The sequence below is a fragment of the Thalia democratica genome, chromosome 3 (genome assembly GCF_965202585.1).
Source record: "Thalia democratica chromosome 3, ktThaDemo2.hap1.1, whole genome shotgun sequence".
Classification (NCBI taxonomy): domain Eukaryota; kingdom Metazoa; phylum Chordata; class Thaliacea; order Salpida; family Salpidae; genus Thalia; species Thalia democratica.
Window position 1 is genome coordinate 72,869,954 of NC_139167.1, and position 22,180 is coordinate 72,892,133.

Here is a 22,180-nt window from a genome sequence, read left to right on the forward strand (position 1 = left end):
GTTGTACTTTTGTCTTAATTTTACATCTTTATGTAAAAGCTATGTAATATATGACTATTCGACAATTACCAAAGGTTGAAGCATTAAATAAATTTTAACTAATTAAATAAATTAGTTCTTATAACATTCTTGACAATAATAACTTATAACACTAGACTTTTATAGATTGTTCTATTCAAAGACAATAAATAAGTTTCACGACTAAGTAAACAACTAACATTTAAAAACACATAGAAAGTTTAGTCATAAGATTAGAACATTTATAACATTTCTGTCAATAATTATGTCTATCTATTGAATGGTTGAAAATTCAAAATAATTTTGTTCATTATCTCTTAAAATCTAAATACATGTTTATATAATCCTTGTTCTAATATTAAAACCATATAAAAAATATTTACGTATACATTTAAGTAAAGGATTTTAAAACTTCGTAAAAATATTAAACGTGTTTAAAAGAAAATATTAATTTAGTTTTTAAGTTAGAAGAACTATAAATATCGTGTAATAATAAATATTATAGAGACTTTTATTGTAAATTTTTAAATATTTTTTATGAAATTTTTTAATACGTACAAATACAACGCTCTTAATGCAGAAAAGTTGAACATCCGAAAAGAGCCAATGGAAGGGGTAAATTTGGACCTTCGGACCAAATGTCTTTTTCAATGTCATAAGTTTCAACAGAGTCAGTTATTAGATTTAATGACAAATGTCCCCCAAAAACAAATATCTTATCGTTAAGTATACTGATACCAAAGTATGAACGTACTTGGTTCATTGGGGTCACAAAACTAAACTGATTTGTTTCGCTAGAGTAAACTTCAACTGATGATATATCTTTATCATCGCATCTTCCACCGATTACAAAGAGCTTTTTGTTGTGAACTACAGCACTGTGACCGTGTCGATTTGTTTTAAGCTTGGTATCAATAGTTGTCCATTTATTGTGAATTATATCATATGTTTCTATTGTATCAATGCTTTCATTATTTAGAAAACCACCAATTGCCCAGATTTTTTCTTGAAAATAACTCAAAGAAAAATCACACCTTTTTGTATTCATACTTGAAACTTCAGTCCATTCACTAGACGCAGTACTGTAAACTTCACATTTTGCAATAAATTTTTTGGTCTCACAACTTCCCGCTCCCGCAGCAACAAAAATACAACCAGCAAACGAACACATTCCAAAATTGCTTCTTTTATTATGCATTGGGGGTATTGTCAGTGCTTTACTTTTCCCCTTATCATTCATTGATATCACCTTAGTATCGGCAAAAGAGGTACCATATCTATAACCACCGATTATACAGAGATTATCTCCAACTAAAGTAGATTGATGAACACATCTTGATGAGTTTACTTCTGAAAACATCTTCCATTTAGATGTCTTAAAGTTAAAGTTGTAAATGAAATTATTGTATACAAGAGAATCAGAATTATCTTTTCTAGTAACTCCAGTGCTTATGACTACACTATCTTTTCCATCTAAAGAGTTGTTTTTTGTTTAAATTATTGTGTTATAATTTAGTAAGTGGTTTAAAGAAAATATAATGAAAAAAATTACAAAGATGTAACCTAATAAAAAACTTTTAATAATCAAATTATTTACAAACCATAATTTTTAAAAGTATTTTTTAAAGGAAGATTGTGTTTATTTTCTTTTACTGAGTCTTCTTCATCTCTTAGTAGTTCTTCAGATTGTTCAGCTTTAGATGTGCTATTCAAAATTTTACTGTAATTCAACTTAGCCAAAAGAACTTTATTGATATTCTGCAGAATTTTATACTTTTCTTCTAAAACTTTAGCATCATTTTTAGCGTTTTGTAGTGAACCTTGTAATTCTTTCAACTTAATTTCAGAGTTATTGTTTTGTAATCTTAACACTTCATTCGTATTTTTTAATTCGCTTATTGTTTTTAACAATAGTTCAAATATTCTGCTTTGGTAATCAGATATTGTTTTTAGCTGCGATTTTACTTCTTTTGAAAAACGTTTTTGAAAATCTGCAGTCTCTGATTTATTGTATTGTATGTCATCTAAAACTTTATTAGTTTTTTTTTTTGAGCATAATATATTATTTTGTTATTAAAGTTATTTTCAGTAAAAAACAAACAAACTTGCTTTAGTAAAAGTTGAAAATTTAAAAAATAAGTTTAAATAGATTTATGCAAGTTGTATATTTTATTCGCGACCGGTTTCGGTGACAAGAGATTGCGACCTTTTCAAGCAAAAAATAAAATATGAAGCTGCATAAAACAATGTTAGTTAATTATACTGTTATTTAAAAACTTATTCATGCGTGAAGAATATAAACAAAAACAAAAGTGTGCGTATTCGAAAATTCAAGCATATCAGAGTACATTTAGTTAAAATTGGTACTAGTTTTGAAAAAAAACGAATTGAATTAATATTAATATAATGAGTCAAAGAAAAAAATTTAGAGCTCTTTTTTTTTCTAAATAATAATAAAATATTAGTACCTTGAAATTTATCTAAATAAAATTAAGAATTGTCTCAAATTGTGATTTTAAGCCAAGAGTCAACAAAACATTCATAAAACTTAAAATCGCTGAAGATATCAAAATCTAATTTGTGTTAAGTTAACATAACATTCAAAATTTAAACAAGTTTAAGAACTATCTAAAAGAAATTCTAAAAATTTATCTAAGTTGAATTAAGAACTATTTAAAAAAACTTCTTTTTTTAATTTAAGCCAAATGTCAACAAAAACTCAATGAAAAAATCAAGAAAATAACCTATTTTGTACTTTAATTATGGTTTGGTTTAAGTTTTGTCTGCTTTTCAGTTTATTAATAAAAATTTGTTTCTGTGTCTGCAATAAAACCGGTCGCGAATAAAATATACAATTTGCATAAATCTATTAAATAAGCTCTTTACATCCCAGTAAATTGAGCATTCTTTTTTAGCTAAGGCAAATAACTATATAAAAATAAGTTTAAGAAATTGAACTTTCATTTTGTGACCACAAATTAGATTCTTTTTAGATAATAAAAGTGCACATCAAACATAAATGAATTTTTGAATACAAATATATAGAAAAATATTATAAAACAAAACAAACCATCACTATTTGAAGTTTCAAAAAATGAACAACTGATACTACACGAATCACTCTCAGTTTGAACTTCATATTTCAAGTTTGAATTTTCATTAACATTGTCATTCACTTTATTATCATTTAGGTTTTTTATTTTAGGTAATAATGTAACATTCCTAAGTTCCAATAAATTGATTTTTTCTTGGATGCCTTTGTTGTTTTTCTTAAAACATTCAAGAAACACCTTAGCAATTTCAATATTTTTTTGATAACACTTGTTAGTTTCTTTAAGACTAACGTTTTCTTTGTCAAGTTTTTTAACTATTTTGAGTAAAACTATTCTTTTTTCCTTTTCTTCGTCAAAAATTTTGTCAATAAATGATTTTGTTTCATTTGAACAACAACTATAATCAAGATCAGCACAAACATTTGGATATATTTTTTTTACAACATTTGTAATTTCAGTTTTACAACATGGACATTTTTTGTTAATTTTCATACAATCTTCCAAACATTTTTTGTGGTACATGTGACCACATTGAGTAACAGAAACATCATTATTTACTGTTACTAACTTATCTAGGCAAACACTGCATTCAAACTCCATTATTTAATATATTTTCATGTAGTTTTTCTATAACATAAGCAAATTAATTCCATAAAAATCTTTAAAAAAAGGTAAAGAGTAACTTTGTAAATATATTTATAAGTATTAATATATAATCACTTACCAGTATTGGCTAAAATATTTTAGTAAGGTATTGAAGTTGGTAGTTTTATTTTATTGATACTACTCATCATAATTAAATCCTACTTTATTCAATTACTACTTATTCAATTACTAGTATAAATATAAGTAGATTCTACGTTCTATTTGAGACTACTGTATAAAAATCAGATGGGACAGTTTGAACAATATATCTAATATAAAATGAACCACAAAACACTTTAATAACAACAGTATTTCAATAACATAAGTTACTTTTCTAAATAAATTGAAATAAATGAAACTTAAAAACTATTTAAGTGAAAAAAAAACTTTAACTAATTTGATCTATTAAATGTTTAAAGAACACTAAAACTCTTAAATATTGTCTAAACAATAATTCTTATATTTCAACAGGGTTGCCAAAATACCTGAAATCATGGAATACCTGGAAATACATTTAGTTAGAAATTTTAAGCTAAAAAAGCATGAAAAACCTAGAATTTGAGAACTTTTGAAAAAAAAAAAGAGTTTTAAACAAAAATCATCTAAAAACCTTGAGTTTTTAATAACTTATACATGTTAAGTAGTAAACCTTAGATTTGACACAAAAAATCTGTCGTATAGATAAAAAAGTTTTACCATCAGCAAAACTTTTTTATAAAAAAACACATTCAAAGAAGCTTCAACATATCTTTTAAATGTTGTTATAATATTTAACACAGTTTTTTAACTTGATTTTAGACTAAAATTCGACCTTAAAATGTGTAATTTTTAAACTTGGAAGAAACTTTGAAAACCTGAGGAAAATTATCCAAAAAAATTTAGCAGCCCTGTTTAAATTATAAATATACACTAATAAATTTTTATGCAGTTTTTACTCAATAAAAAAAGTCTAGTTTTCAATCCTAAGTCTTATCAAATCTTTATACCATAACAATAATAACATTGCCATAATAATAAACTCAAAATAAATATCTAACAAATAGTATAAATTGATTTTTTGTCCATAATATTTGCATTATAAAAAATGAAAAATTGTTTAGTTATACAAAAACATTACTTAAGTGTCATGCCTGTTTAAGCCTTATATATATACTTTAAAAGTTAATTGGTCTAGGAATATAATAATTGAAAAACATATGTCGTTAACTGTGTCATATCAAGATTCACTTGTTTCTTATGTTCATGGTAATTAGAGTCAGATTCATACATTACAATATATCTATTTTTATTTGGGGTCAGGCTCATATTTTTATTTGGTCTACCCCTATACTGTTGATGGTCCACAATTTACAATAACCTTCTACTATATAATTTTTTTTTTGATAATTTGTTGCTTGAGGCCTCTGCTACCTCTTGAACTGCTTTTTATAGCTTGAACTTTTGTCTAGGGCATATTTGGAACCCTGAACTGGTCTGCAACTTAGACCTGTCACGTTTGTGGCCTGTGGATTTTTTTATAGTCATTACTGCATCAAACTGAACAACCTCACCTTGCACAAGTGACCTTAATAACTTCTTAGGGTTGTTTTTAGTAATGTCAGTGTGATCAACAAATATGTCATTGTCCTTATCTTTTCGATGAACAAAACCATATCCTTTGTGAACATTAAACCACACCAATCGGCCAGTCACTCAATATGTAGTTATCTACTGTATCCTCTACTTAGGATTCGGCCAGATCTAGTTCCGGATCTTTTCTCTAATTTAAGATACGGTCGGATCTGGTTTCGGATCTTTTTTCTAGTTTAAGATCCGGCTGGATCCTATATGTTTTAAGTTTCATGTAGTTTCAAAAGAAAACAAACTTGTAAAACTTAGTTATTATAATACCATTAATTACTAAAAATTGTTTAATAAAAATATAAAAAAAACACAATGTTCTTAAATTTTTTTTTATCGTTCTATTATTCATTTATATCATAAACAAGTGCAAACATTCACTAAAGTGAGTAAGAAAGTTCAGTTGAACAAGAGATTGATACAAGTTTTAAGATTTTTCTTCGGGGTAAATAAGTTATCTGCTGAAGAAGTTAAAGAAGCTGAAGTCTTGTCTTGGTGGAACTAAAACAAAAAAACACACATCTTGCTAGGTTTGCAAGGATATTTCTTTCTGCACCACTATCTTCTGTTTTTTTTTTGTTAGGTTATTTTCAGAAGCTGTTAACTTGTATGAACAAGAGCGAAGTCGATTGCTTCCAAAAACTGGAGAAAAACTTTTATAGCCTCATAACAACTTAAAAAATAAGAACAGTTTTTTTAACTGAATGGCATTGATATGAGTAAATGTTTTTTACTAAAATTTACTCACCTTTATATACATATAAAAATACTCAGTTGCAAATAAGTTATTATTCATCCTATAGTTTGATCTTTTATAAATATAAGTATAATGTAATGCTTAACATGGTTAATATAAATAAAGCTCGTTATTTTTAAAAGCATTGTTACATTTAACTTTTTTTTTACGTCATACAATGTACAAAATTCAAGTTTAGTGTATACTTGGCTTGAAATTTTACATTTAAACTGAGACTTCGTATAATTGTAATTTTTTTACAACGTCCTTTTTCCTAGTTTTACAATAAAATACTTAAATAACAACATTGTGTTTTTTTTTTAATCATTTTTACTAATTAAAGGTAGTACCACAATAATTAAATTAAAGTTTTTTCTCTATTGATACTACATAAAACATTTAGGATCCGAGCGGATTTTAATTTATAAATATGATTCTTAACTAGATCTGGCTGGATCTTGATTAAGAATCCCGGATCCCGATCTGGCCGGATCCTAAGTAGTGGATCCGGTAGTACATTACCCAAAATCTTATTTTGTCCAAAACCAGTTTTGCATACTACGCTTTTTATCCCAGATATTTTAGATACAACAATCTTTATTGAGTACAGTTGGATAATATACATTTTTACTACAGAATATTAATAGGTTTTAGTTTCATCAGTAATTTCCTCAATAAGTATAAGTATCATCAATAATTTAATGTCCTTCAACTTTTTTTTTGCATATAAAAAACAATAAAGTAGTAAACAAAGTATGTTTAAAAGTTTAAAATCTACTTTAAACTTAACTTAACAACAAAAATACATATAAAAACCTAAAGGATCTAAAAAACTATACTTAGCATAAAAATTCATAATTACAAACACTTTTTTCGAAAAAGATCATTAAGTATGTATTTCCTCTAAATGATTTTAGCTAAGAGCTTAAAATATAAATTCAAATTTGCCTGAAAGACTTCAATAAACTTTTAGTGTTAAAATGTTAGTTGTATTTAGGCCCTTGTGTGGAAAATTATGTTTCTTAAATATATTTTAAAACCTAGAATTCTTTTGATTTTTAGGAACGCTCTTTATATAACAAACCTACTAACTTACAACATTTGACATGTATCTTTTGAATGCCTTTTTTTCAAGTTTAGAACACGTGAAATACTTTGCTAGCTTGTTTAAAGGAATGCAAAACAAAACTAGTTCGTACCTATCATAGCTTTTTTTAACTACTTTGGCTTAATTATTGCTTTTTGTTAATGGTCCTTTTTTAATGTTATAACTAACAGTCTTTTTTTTATAGCTTAACAAAACTTAAAGTGATATATGAGTGTTATCGAACCAAAATGGCAAGAAGTTGCCTTTTGGAAACTGCAAACTAAAAAGGCGTAAAACCTGTCATAAAAACATATCTCCTTCAGTTTTTGATTTATACTCAATTACTAATATTAAAACTATTCTACTAAAAAAAAACTTTATTGAAATTAACTTAGGGTTTTCTGTTAAGCCACTTTTTCATTTTCTTTAATATTTAAAAAATATTTTTAAACAACATGAAATTGTTAACATAAAACAAACTAAAGTTTATACGCTTCACTACTCATTAGACAAGAAACAATTAGTATTTTAACAACCCTGCTGTTCACCCATGTACACAGTCCAATGCACTTAATTCAAAGTGTCCTGAATTAATATGGTATATGTAACTTATTTAGGGGTGCACGCAATTTTAAGGCAGTAATTTTAAGTGTTGACAAAAAACTTAAAATACTTAAAAAACATGGAATAATGACACTTTAAGCCGAAAAATTTGGAAAACCTAGAATTTTGAAAAAAAAACACCTGGAACTTTCAGAAAAATCACTCAAGTCTTAAAAAACCTGGAATTCTAATATTTTACATGTAAAGTAATGAAATTTTGATTTGATAAAAATATTATGATATAGATAAAGCTGTTTTGTTATTGTTTTTTGTTTTAAAGATAACATATATATATACATAGATAAAGCTTTACAGTGTCTTTTCTATTTTGTTACACTAATTAAGTCAATTTTTTACCTTAAACTTAATTTTATACTAAAAATAGACCCAGAAACTTAAAGTTTTAAAAAACTTGAAGGAATTCAGAAAATCTAGAAAAATAAATCTCAAAAACCGTCAGCTACCTTGTTTTAAATATTTTTATTATTAATATAAGTAAATTTGTTTAAAGTATAAGCTAAGTTTAGCACTTGTGTTTCACTTTTTTAAGCTTTGTTTTCACTTATGATCATTTAACTAAGTTTTATTAAATATTCATTAAATAAGTGCAAACAATCCTTTTATGAATAAACAACAACCAAGAAAAAATTTATTACTTTTTCATAACTATGGTTATAAATTGGTGTTGAGAAAGACCTTAAGACATAAGCCACAATTAAAAAAGTGGATCTTAAAGACCTCGAAAAGGTTGGTTATTTTAAGTTTTTGTTTCCTTAGTTAAAGTTTTATATATATATTTATTAATAACTTTAGAATGTAAGCTAAATCAATAATAATTATAAGTAAATAAAAATTCAACTGATGAACTAAACAAATTTTGTATGCAATAATGATTAAATTTTAAAAAAATTAATAACATTTGTTTTACAGAGGTGGACGACAGTTCAAAATCATATTTTTTAAGGGTTGCAACTCAAAAGTAGTATATTGTAGGTATCAACTATAACTAATATATACGGAGGTATATTAATGCAAGTTAAAAGTTAGTATCAAACCGATGCAAGTAGTGTGTTTCAGCCTGCTCTATTCAACAAAGTTTAAACAATGCTTTAACTAGTTTTTTTCTTTTTCAAAATGCCCTCTTTAAATAAATTATTAAAGTTATGGCTCCCTCAACCTAAAAATACCTGGTGTAATTTTTAAAATCATTATTAAATACACCTAAGGTTTTTTTTTTTTTGCTTTTCATCATCAACTCCAGGATATCTAGTGTCAGTTTTAAATTATGACCTCCTGGCCTCCCTATGCCCCCTTTACTACCCATTGCCCTCTGAATTTCTGTCCTAACACCCAAGGAGGCCACTTAGTCCACTTTAAGAAACCCTAGTTTAAACTAACTTAAATTATCCTGAGTTAGTGTGATTTTTTTAAAACTAGCCTGAGTTACCTTGAGTGTGTGGAAACCTAGATGATTTTTAAAAAGTTTCTGAAACACTGGAATTCAAACTATATTTAGTTAGAATAAAATGTTGAAATGTTACTCAAGCAATGGTAAAGATCTTTTATTGAAGTGGTCAGTTTTAAAAGTTTTTTAACAATTTTGACTTAAAAACTAAAAAAATCTAACATAAGCTAACTTTAAAAATAAAAAAAAAACTATTTTAATTTAATATTCAGTTAAGAATTTAAATGATTTCACCTTACATCTAAAAAAAGTTTGTCTAAAATGTTTTATAACATAATGGGGCTTAACAAAACGGCTTTTATCATGATTGCCAAACACACTAATTATTTTCTTCCGAAAAAATTCAATAGTTAAAACTTATTTAACTTTTCATTTTTTTTCGTACTATCACCGACAGCAACCATATCAGATTTAATTTTAGCTAAGTTCAAGGCTATATGTGGTTTCAAGGTTTCTTCAGTAACTTAAAAACTATGAATTTTGACTTCTAAAACTTGTTTGTTAAGTTCATATTTTTTGTCTCTTACTCCACAAACTAAAGTGCTGATGTCTTTTTGGCTTCAATATCTACTACTATTATAAATAGTAAACTGTTTAAAATATTTGAAGTGTTTATATAATTTTTAGATAAAATATTGTTTTATTCTGTCTTTTCTCGATAAAGCGAAACTTTTAATTCTTTTTGGTATTTAGCGTTTTTTTAATTATTTCAAAACAAATCTTGTTAGTTTGCACAATTTATACTTATTATGGTTTCTTTTTTATTTTTAAGTAAAATAGTTGTAAGTTTTTTAACTCTGTCTTTTGTCAATAGAGCAAGCATTTTGTATTAAAATTTAATAGTTTTATTGCAGACACAGCATTTAAAAAATATGATAAATTAGGTTACATGACAATTAAAATTTGGACAATTCAAATTCCGACAATTAAAATTCTTAAAAAGTATAAAAATAACTATATCTCAATAAGTTATATAAATTTGAAATAAAATAAAAGATATATACGTAAATTTGATTAATATCTACAAGCTACTTTTTTTTTCGCAAGTTATTAAATATTCTTTAAGATTTTTTAAGATTACTAAAAATAATTATGTTTTTCACTTTATTTAAGCCATATCTCAAAAAATATTTAATTTTGCGAAAAGAAAAAAATTGTTTGTAGATATTTAGGATGTGATCAAAAACTTCCAAATTAAAAAAAAAATCCCCTAAGTTATGTTGACTAAGAAATATGAAATATAGCTTTTTGAAATGAAATAAAATCATTTAACTGTATAAATTGATGCTAAGAGCTAAACTTTTTTTTTTTTTTTTTTTTTTTTAAGGTAGAAAAACATCAGAAAATACTCACTCTCCCCTCTGCAACGATAAACGTTTTCTGAAGGTCAAGCAAGTGAGTTTGAGCTCATCACATGTTATTCTACCTGCCCTATCTTTAAATTTACTAAGAAAAAAAATTACCTTTTAACTAAAAATAAAAATGTCTATGTAATAATAAAAGAAAAAAAATTTAACTAACTGAAATAAAAACTAATCCTAACCCTTTATTGAAAAAATCTTTGGTGATAGTCATTTAGCAAACACTCACAAGGTTAAAATCTCAACACTAAAAACCACAAAGTGTGGGAAAATCATGAAGCTCAAATCCCCAAGTAAGTATTTGCGACGCTACAACAAAAAACACCTCAACAATCCAATCATGTGATCACCGCCACCAATGTGAACTCACAATCAGCTGTTGCAAACTCAAATAAACAAATATCTAATTAAAAGTATTTAGTTCTAAAAACATAAAAAACTAACTAGAATAAAGAGATACTGTAGTATGAAAAAAAAAAAAAAAAAAAAAAAACTACTTGTATGGATAATAATATATACATATATATCAACAATAAAGTCAATAAATAATAAGAGTTTTTAAAATTTGTAAGTATTAAGTTTGTACAAAACTCAAAAAATAATAATAAAAATAAAATAAAAAATAAACAAATAAAATAAGTAAAAATAAAATAAATAAAATATTAAATAAAATTATAAAAAAAAAAACTAAAATTTAAAAAAAAAAAAAAAAAAAAAATTTTAATCAAAAAAATAAAAAAAATATATTTTGAATCAAATTTATACTTATACATCTAATTTCTAATAAAAAACATAAAAAACTATTTTAAATCTAACACAATAACAAAATAAAAACAAGTAAAATTACTCACAATAAACAAATTTATTACAATAATTTATAACAATCACTCTTTCATTACCAGGACAATTATAAAGTAAAGACCTACACATCACAATCTGTCTACACATCACAACTGTCTTATATAACATAAACTTTTTTCAGTCAAACAATAAAATCTTGTAATATTTGAATTTATAAACATTAGTAATGGTGACAAAGTTAACCTGCACATTAATGTGATAATAATGTGTATATTATAGTATTCAAAGTCCATTTGTTTAGTTTAAGTATTCACCATATTCACCCTCCCTATAATAGTCTTAGTAACAGTTTGTTTGTTTCTTTGCTCATACAATTTAAATTTGCCTTCATAAAATCATAAAAAGTATATTGCTTAAAAAAAATGAATGAGAATGATTTTTAATGAATTTTAAAAATTCAAAACTTTTTTTTTACATACTGTCTCCCCTTTTTACTTTACATAAATTTATAAATAAATAGAATTTAAATGAAATAAATCTTTTTTAATAATTCACAATAAATATGTAATTTATAAAACTTTTCTAAAACCAAGTGGCCACATTGTTTCTGTTTTACAGCAAAGTTATATTTTTTATTAGGAAAAGTCAAACTAAAGTGGAAGAACTTAACCATTACAATTAGTATCTTTAAAATTTCAGTTGTGTAATTTCAATTATCCCTGCTTTATATCAGCTGATTAGATATATTAGATCTTTCTACTGATTTTTTTTTTAACAAATTATAAAGAAACAAAACAAAAAACTTAGACTTGAAACTTTTTCAATCCAAGGTCAGTACTAAGTTTTTTTATGAATCTGGAACCACCCTTATGCTTTTTGAACCTTTTACCAAATTTTTTTATTAGATTTAAATATATTTATGAAATCTAAAATTATATATCATAAGATAATTAATTACCATAAGTTATTTTTCACAGAATGAAAATTGCTAACTAACTTTTGTGATTAAGTCTTTTGTATTTAAATTTTATAGAAAATATAAAAGAACAGTTTTTCATTTGTGATTTCTTCTAAATTAAAAATAAAAATTACTAAAATTCTGTCTTCTTAGTTTTTTAATAAATTGACCTCATATTTTCAGGAATTGATTTTATTTCATTCTTTAAAACAATTTTATCAACTTTTATTGTTAAAGGGCATAGGGGAGTCTAACTGTTCGGATACAACCTTATGGAATTGAAATTGTTTAAGATCAATTTTCTAGTAACTTTAAAAAATTCACTAAAAGTCTATATTCTCCTTCATTTTCAAAGCAAAATAGTTCAAATTTTTAGGAAATGTTTTTTTCAATATCATAAACAATTTGTAGCAAGCATATTTAATTAAAAAACATAAAAAAATTATGACTAAGATTAATAATAATAAAAAAATTAGTTTATCTTTTATAAAAATTAACTTGTTTTTTTTTTGTAATGAATTTCTTTTTACAAATATTTAAAAATCTGTGTAGTACATGTTGTTTAAAATTTAATTAAGACTACTCTGAAAAATTTTTAAAATAACTGCTCAAAAACTTAAGGATTATATAGAGTTTTAGTGAAATAGTCTGTTTTTACCCTTTTAGTTTGGACCTCCCATAAAGAACCTATTGAATGTTCTGACTTTGATTGCTTATATCTCAAAAGTTGCTTTGAATTAAAACAAGCAGTAAAAAGTAACAAGTAGTTTATTTAATTATGTAAAAAATAAGACTAAGTTTCAAAAAAAAATTTCCTCCTCCCTATGCCCTTCATATTTTTTTTATTGATAAACCAAAATTCTTTAATTGATAATTCTAAATTTGACACTATTAAATATATTTAAGCTTATAACAGGGTTGCTAACACTCAGGGAACTCAGGGAATTTTCAAACTGTAGAAAATCTCAGGGAAACTCAGGGAATTTAAGCATTTTTCTTTTAACTCAGGGAAACTCAGGGAAGTTTTGATTTTTTCTCTAAATTTCAGGGAAGTTTTTGAAAATCTCAGAAATTTTTTTTCTAGATCTAGAATGAGGTTTAGTCAGGGTTGCCACTCGGTCAGGAAAAGTCAGGAAAAATTTAAAAAAATGACAAAAGTCAGGAAAAGTCAAGAAAAAATAGGGGGTTTTGAATAAAAGTCAGGAAAAGTCAGGAAATTTGATAAAATTAAAAAAAAAAGTCAGATATTGTCAGTTTAAATTTACAAAATTCTTTCTAAAGCCTTGAAATAGTAAAAATTAATTAAAAGTCCTTTAAAGTCAGAAAAAATACCCTACTTAAACAAGCAGATTTTGTAAGCTTTTTCGTATTGATGATCTGTAGCAAGGAAACTTCCATATTGAAACTGTGATATATAAACAAAAGATAATCTAGCATAATTTTAGAATCAATATGTTTTTTGTTTAAGTAAATAATTGAGTTCTTCATAACTAAGCAGTTAGTTTAGTATTTTATGTAACAAGTTAAGGGCATAGGGGGGGGGGGGTAAACACCATTTTTTGGTTTTTGATCTTATTTTATATAGTTTTTACTAAGCTACAAGATGCTTTTTACAAATTTAAAAAATTCAAAATAATTTTTGAGATATAGGCGGTCAAAGTTGGAGGCAACAATAGGATCCTTATAGGAGGCGCCAACCAACTAAAACCGCAAATAACTAAAAATCACAAAAAATCTATCTCCTACGTTTTTTGAGATAACTACCTCAAGTTTTCAGGAAATGTTCCTTGCAATATTTAAAAAATTCTGTCGGAACAGAATTAAAAAAATTTTAAAAATAAAAATTTTATAATAAAAAAAAAAACTTTTTTTTGTTTATTTTTTATATTAATTTTTTATTTTTTAATTTTTTGAAAATTCCTTTAGACAGAATTTTCTAAATATATTAAGGAACATTTCCTGAAATTTGAGGTAGTTATCTCAAAAAACGTAGGAGAAGATAGATTTTTAGTGAAATAGTCTATTTTTGCTGTTTTAGTTTGTGCCTCCCATAAGGAACCTATTGTTGCCTCCGACTTTGACACTTTGACCGGCTATATCTCATAAAATACTTTGAATTTTTTAAATCTGTAAAAAGCATTTTGTAGCTTAGTAAAAACTATATAAAATAAGATCAAAATCCAAAAAAGGATGTTTACCACCCCATGCCCTTAATGTGTTTACTTTACCTCTGTAATTTTTTCATAGTTGTTTAAATTTATAAAACAAGCTATAAGAGAGGTATATGCCAAGATTAAGTTTACTTATTATTTGTATTTTTTGTAGTTTTTAAAGTAAGTAAGAGTATATTTATTTGTTACAAATTATATACTAAATGATAAGAGGAAATATTTTATACAACAGATATATAGTTTACTTTTTTATACCTTTTTTTTCAGTTACTTAAGTATATTCTTTTTGAACTGATTTTTAATTTAAGGATTTTATATTAAATAGTTTGGGTAGTATTTTATTAAACTAAGTGATTAATTTAGATAAGTAAAACATCTTTTAAGTAAATACTTTTTATTATTAGATATTTTTAACTTCTACGTTGTTTTACAACTTATATGCAAAGTCTGACTAAAGTTTACTTTTTTAGTTAGATAAATATTACAGGTAGCTTATTACTGGTAGAGAGTAAACTTATTTTTTGTATTAAGGTATTAAATTAGAATTATTTGTACAGAAAACTGTTACTTTATGTATTGGGTTTTCAAATTCAGACTAATTAAAGTTCCTTATGTGTCGTTTGATTATCTAGATACATTTATGCTAGGAAATACTAAAAAATTTTGTCTTTTTTCAGACAATCTGTGTTTATTAGATAATAATACAAGTATTTTGCTGACAAAACTGTTTATTGCAAACATCAATCATATACAGATGATTTAAGTGATGTAATGAAAGTTTTATGATAAAATTCTGCAAAAAACTGTTGTTTTTAACCTGTATTAAAATGAGATTGAAAGCTTTATATAGTTTCAAGTGTTAGATTATGTTTTTTAGAATAAGTTTAATTTAAGAGTTTGATTTAGAAAAGTCAGGAAAATTTTGGTAAAATATCAGGAAAAGTCAGGAAATTTTTCTCAGCTTGATCAGTGGCAACCATGTTTAGTTAATCCAGTTTCAATATTTTGTTCAAAAGTAGTAATTTTTATTATTTAAGTGGTTATTTAGAATTTTTTTAGCCTTGCGGCTAGTTCTTCAATATTCTTAGTATTAACATTGTAGTTTTTTAAAGTTTTAAATTTATATTTACTTAAGTAAAATCAAACAGTTTAGAGAAATGAAAGTTGTTGTTAACTATTCATTGAAAAGTTCTAATAAACTTTTTTTTTTTTAGTTACTTATGTAGTTTAGAAAACACTATGTTATACTATTAGTTCTTATTTTTTAAATAATAAAGTTATTTGTTATTTGTTTACAACTACTTGTTTTCAGTAAAAAAAATTAAAATGAATACAGATTAGTGTTGTATTACTTTTGTTAAAAAAATTTAAATTTTTAAATTTTTGTTTATAAATAATAATTTCAAAAGTAGTAGCAGTAATGGTAATTAATTTTTTAGTGTGAATGTTTTAATATACTTTACAACTTTTTTGCAGATTTAATTTAAAAGCTTTTTTAAGTATTATGAGTAAAGTACAGTTTAAAACCTTGTTTAAAAAAAGTTGGCTTAACCATGAAGACTTCAAAGATTAGTTACTTGAGGATGTAGACAAAGAGAAGTTTAAATGTAAATGGTGTGGTGATGATACACCAATGGCCTTATCCAACATGGGTATAAGGGCACTTAAATCGCACAGTATGTTGAAAAAACATCTTAAATTGAAAGCCTCTAAGAGTAAAAATAATGCAATTACTTCCTATTTTGGTGGGGCTAATAGTTCAACTAGTATATCAGCTGCAACTTCTTCAACAGCTGCTGAAATTTATTGGGCTCTCAAGTGTACCAAAGAAAACTGGTCAGGAAACTCTTGCGATAATAATAACACTTTATTCACTACCATGTTTCCTGATAGTGAAATTGCAAAAAATTTCTGCATGAATAGAACCAAATATTCATATATAACAAACTTTGGTATAGCCCCTTTTTTTAAAGATGTCTTAAAAAAAAAACAGTTTTGTTCATGTCAAACAAATATGTAAATTGTAAATGTCAGACAAATTAAACTTTATTCTTTTATGTAGAAAGTTAACTAACAAGTTTACACAAAGTTGTACATAAATTTAGTTTTTAATTTTTAATTGGTTTAAACCTTTTAAGATTGAGTTTTTGAAAACAGTTTTTTCATAAATTTAATGCAGAAGCATACACATACAACCTTCCTTTTATTATTAAAGAAGAAAAATGAGAATGAGGTATTAATAATTTGTGTTAGAAGAGAAAATTTTTTTTAAGATTTGAAAAATACTCAGGGAAGCTCAGGGAAATTTAAGGTTACTCAGGGAAATTTTCGGTCACTCAGGGAAGATTTTTTGGCTTAAAGAGTGGCAACCCTGTTATAAATGCTGATAAGTTATAACTTTTTATTAAAGAAAAAAAATATAAAAATTGTTTTTTATTAAGTCCTTCTTTATAGAACTCATTGAAATTTTCATCTGTTTACCCTATTATCTCAATAACTAAAGAAAATTTTGAATTTAAGTAAAAATGTTTTGCTGTTTAAGTTAAGTTTTTAAATCCCTGGTCCTACATGTAATTTTATAGCTTTCTTTTAGGATAGGGCTTAATATGATGGAATAAAAAGAAAAAAAAAACTTAAATATTGTGCAAATAGCAGAATTCGAACTTTAGACCATAGTCCAAAAAAGTTTTATGGTCCACCACCTTAACCGCTTGTCTATGATGACTCGCACTTGAATTAGTTTTTACAATTATATATTTGATAAGTTGAACAACTTTAAACAAGTTTTTGCATTGCTCCTCATTCCTAGTTAGTAAAGTAAATATCTAATAATATAGTTAATTATGTACATTTTTTGTTATTTTTAATGTTGATCCCAAAAAAATTAAACAAACAAGTTAACTCACAGTTAATTAATTCAAATATGAAATCTAACTATAAGTAATATTTCTTTTATTTGAGTTGTTATACCGAAATATAAGCTTAATATATTAACTTAGAGTTACAAAATGCTAAAAAACTTTGTCCCTTACAATCTTTATGTCTAGTTTATATGAATCTAACAAAATTTACTGTTTTTTTACAAGTACACTTTTATTTATTTCTACATTAGTTTTTCAACCAAAAGGTTTCCTTTTTTTTATACAAAAACAAAAGATGGTCGGAGTCTTCAAAAAAAATCTTTGTCTACAAGTCTTTTACAAACACTTTGAAAAGATCTTTCGTTTATGAAAAAATAAACATTGTCAAATCTTATTCAAATATTTTAATAAGAAAAACATCTTTTCTATGTTTTTTTAAAAGCTTTTTATCAAAAAATTTATTTATTGCCAGTTTTTATATTATCCTGCTTAACTTACATTTTCAAATACTTTTTCTTATGTTTTACAAACATCTGCTTAAGACGTTTCAAAGTTTTTTAGTATTTAGATCTTAACTCTGACATGAGAACAAACCAATATGTGTGTTTATTTACAATTCAGACACCTGAAAAACACAAAATAAAACTAAACTGGATGAAAATAAACATTTTTATTCAGATACTTCAACAAGAGAATAAACTAATATGTGTTTTTTTTCAGATACCTGAAAAAGACGAAGATACCAACGACCAACCCGACCCAGTTCGAGTACAGTTGGGGAGTGAGGGCTGATTTGGAAGTGAGCAAAATAAAAATTCTCGAACACGTTGCCCAGGTGAACGGTTACTACTTGTTGATTATTAAAAAATATAATTATTGTTAGTACAATCTTTGTTATTGTTTTAATACTAACACAAGGCTATGGTCCCTAAGCAGTGTAAAAAATATAGAAAATGATTTGGCTTGTAATTACATTTTTTAAGCTTTGAATATTTTTTATGAAATTTTTTTAGATTTCATTTATAGAAAAATTTATTTGAAACAAGTATCAAAATATTGTTTTAATTTCCAATTTAATTGCATTTAATTTGTTAATTTTCTCTAGAGTAGGGGTGGGCAAGGTACGGTCCGCGGGGTAAAATGACTGGCCCACGATTGGAGTTACAGGCCGGTAAAGGTCAATTTTACAAATTTTGTTATTAAATTTTGCATCATATTTTTACAAAACAAAACTGTAGGAGTTAGACTTTAAAAACATGACTTTAGAAACGGCTGTTCAATTTAATGTGTACTGATAAAAACTTTATTCTGTCCTAATGTTTTGTGTTATTCCAACTTAATTGGAATATTCTATAGTCAATTTACCTCAAGCAAAGTATTTATTTAGTTATGATTATTTACACACCTACCTTTGTCAATAACGTTGTCAAATCTATTTATAAATATTATATTAGCATGTGACATGTCTCAATCTACATCTCAAGTTGTCACAATTGGGAATTTTTCTGAATTAGAAAGATTCAAAAAAGTAATCAACCGTATCCATAAATATAGATTCTAGCCGGATACGAGACTTTTATGTAAATAAGAATCCGACCGGATCCAGATCTTGACTTAAAATTAGTACCCAGTCGGATCCAGATAATATTTCCAAATTAGGATCTGGCCAGAGCCAGATCTAAAAAGGCATTAATAATTTGTAATATTCGCATTAATTGGTAAATCAATAATTCGAAATGCTCTGGCCCACTAAGGACTAAATTTTTTCCGATCTAGCCTTACAATTAAAAACTTTGCCCTACCTAGGTCTAGAAAAATTAGAAACTAAAGTCTACAAGCTATTTGCTGACACGAACGAATGTTCTTATTTACGATATCACAATAAAATGGTTGTTTTTAAACAGACATTCGGAATAAGCAACATCGCGTTGTACCACTCTCAGTACGAAGACGCTATCGAGAGCGAAAGGAAGGCGCTGATTGGTGGAGAGCCGATCAAAACCAGCCAATCGCCGCCGAAGAAAGTCATCAGGAATTTGAACGCCTACCACCCTTCTTCGCAGAGATAATTTTTTTTGAAGTAAAAATCAGTAAGTTATACTCAAAAAGATGGATGTGAAAATTAAAAAAGTGAATTATAAATTTTAAATTGAAGTTTGTTGTTGTATTTTTGTGTTTGTCCCTTCATCGCAGAGATAAATTTTAAAAAAACTAATGTTTTTAATGTTACGTAAAAGTTGTTTTTTAAAGTCAAAAATTATCTTGAACTTTCTAAATCTCAATTTTTTTTAAATATCAAAATATTTCTTTGAAGAGATAATTTTGTAGAGTTTTTATTTTTTTCAAGTAAAGTAATTAAGTATATTTAAAGAGATTAATGTCAAGTTAAAAAAAAATAGTTAAACTAGACTATAAATTTTAAAGCATTTAATTTTGTTATTGAAGTTTTATTATTTTCTCTAAGTTATTGAAATTGGATAAAAAAAAAGTCTTTTGCATTTTTTTATTAGAAAAATATTTTGATCTAGTTTGTATTTTTAAGGTTTCTAAAGAAGTTTTAATTACAAAGTTTAAAATGTGTAATTGAAAAATATGTAATATTCTCTTTAGGTTTTTTATTCCTGAAATATTTCAAATACCAATCGGTATTTAGTTAGCTTTTTCTTTTTAACATTTCTTTTGAAAAATTTTTATTGCTGCTAAAGTTTTTTTGTTGGTTTATTTTAATTTATAAAAAAAAGCTGGTAACAAAAAACTTGTAGTTTAAATTTTTAAACAGTATATTTTTTTATTAGTTTATGTTAGTAATGCTGTTTTTATGCTAAAAGTATAATTAAACTACTACTGCAGTTTCATATTTTTTAAAAGATTGTATATACATATAAGAAACCTATTTTTAAACTGGTATACTCAAAACCTAGAAAACTTTTCAATTTAAACTTTTTTTATTCATTCGATCCTTTTTTTTTATTTATTATGGCCGAGTTAAGACTTAATTTTAAGATTTTAGTGTATTTAGTAGTACTCTAATAAAATTTGTAAAAGAATTTCCTGAAAAACTTACTAGCAAAATTAGTTTTACTGGATGATCAAATACTTATATTATTAAATTTTAGTTTACCCTTTAGGTAAACCATATAAAGTTAAATATTTTTTTACTGAGTGTACTCACTTTTGTTTATAACATAAATAAAAGAATAAAAAACAAGAGGGGATACTTGAGCTTTCAAAACAATTTCATAGAGGCTCACATTATAAACTCATATTTCATGTTGACACCGTTTCGACTTATCCTCAGTCATTGTCAAAAACAAAACTGTGCAAAAAAATAAGTATTAAACAACTAAATATACAGTAGAGATAAAGTTATATATATATATGAACAGTTATATACTAAAAATTACAAGTTTAGCAATAGCATTTATGCTCATAAACATTTACACATGGTAAAATATATATATACAACTAATCAAAAATTCTTAATATGTGTGGAAAATTTCCGGTTCAGTTAATTGCTTGTTTGAAATTGGATTATAACGTTTGGTCAATATAGCTTTGCTGAACAGAGTCTCAAACTTATTCCTATATTCTTTTAAAATACCAAAATTATTATCAGTTACTTCTTTAAATTTGAAAGTTACTAATATGGTCAGATACAACTGTTTTTCGTCTTAAACGTTCTTTGACTCTTTCTATCAGTGGTCTCAAACTAATATACTATGAATTTGTCATGTGTATCTCTTTGAAATTGTTTTTGTAAACATAATAAAATGTTTTGTAAACTATGTTCGAAATAAACAATAAAATGTGAAAATTAACTAGTGCAGCTTTAACGATGCTGTTCATACAAAATTAACTGAAATTTTAGGTGATTTTTATGGGTAGCTGTCAATTTTACACGAGCGTACAAAATTGCACGAAAAATTACTTTTGCACCATAGTAAAGAATAGTAATTGTGTTTAAGTACCGACAAATAATCAGGGGTAACAGTCAAAGCATAGTTTGAAGAAATAAATAATAAAAAATAAAGTTACAATCCAAGTTTTTGCAAGCAAAATGTTATGGGTGGGAATTTTTAGTGGTTAGGTGTCAAATATGCTCGAAGACACTTTTGCACGAGTTTATTTTTTAAAATTTACTGCGGATCCTTACCCTTAGTCGGTAACTTTATATATATATTTGTTTTGATTTTGAAATTACCATTGTTACCCCTTAGCCTTGGTTGGTAATTTTTTTTTTTAAATTTTTACTAATGTTGGTAATCCTTACCCTTAATCAGTGTTTTAACTTTCTTGTAAATGTTTTTTTTTATTAGTGTTATATTTTTTTTATGTTTTTTAATTCTTTATTACTATCACTGTTACCCCCTAATCCTCGGTTGGTTTTCTTTTTATTAGTTTATGTTTATTAATATTTTCTACTATGGTGCAAAAACAACCCTTCGTGCATATTTAACGCTTCATGCAAAAGTGTCTTTGTTCATATTTGACCGTCCCGATCTTTAGTACATACTTCAATTGTACTTTTTATATAAGCTTTTCTAAATGTTTAAGTTTTGCAAAAATTTACAATTTTATGTAGTTCGGGTAACAAAACATGTATCAATATTGTAAAACTATGTCTTTTTTAATGTTGTTAAATGTATGTGAGTATATTAAATTTATGAAAGGTTTGTTCTTGTTCGCAACTGAGGTATAAACATTATTTTAAAAGTAATATACAAAATACATTTAATTTAGTATGTAAATATTAACTTAAAGATTAACTAAAAGTTTTTAATTTTATGGAAACTCAATCATT

General features: G+C 25.4%; 2 protein-coding genes across 2 annotated transcripts; one reads left to right on the top strand and one right to left on the bottom strand.

The window, feature by feature from the left end:
• Positions 1–589: 589 nt before the first annotated feature.
• On the bottom strand, positions 590–1,378 carry LOC145832529 (kelch-like protein 41b). Its single transcript, XM_082939842.1, has one exon. It carries the CDS (start codon positions 1,376–1,378, stop codon positions 590–592), a length of 789 nt encoding a protein of 262 aa, XP_082795968.1.
• Positions 1,379–16,166: 14,788 nt separating this feature from the next.
• On the top strand, positions 16,167–19,758 carry LOC145832530 (uncharacterized). Its single transcript, XM_082939844.1, has 3 exons — positions 16,167–16,399; positions 18,100–18,214; positions 19,284–19,758. The coding sequence occupies exons 1-3, from the start codon at positions 16,167–16,169 to the stop codon at positions 19,446–19,448; spliced, it is 513 nt and encodes a 170-aa protein (XP_082795970.1). The 3' UTR covers positions 19,449–19,758.
• The last annotated feature ends 2,422 nt before the right edge of the window (positions 19,759–22,180 follow it).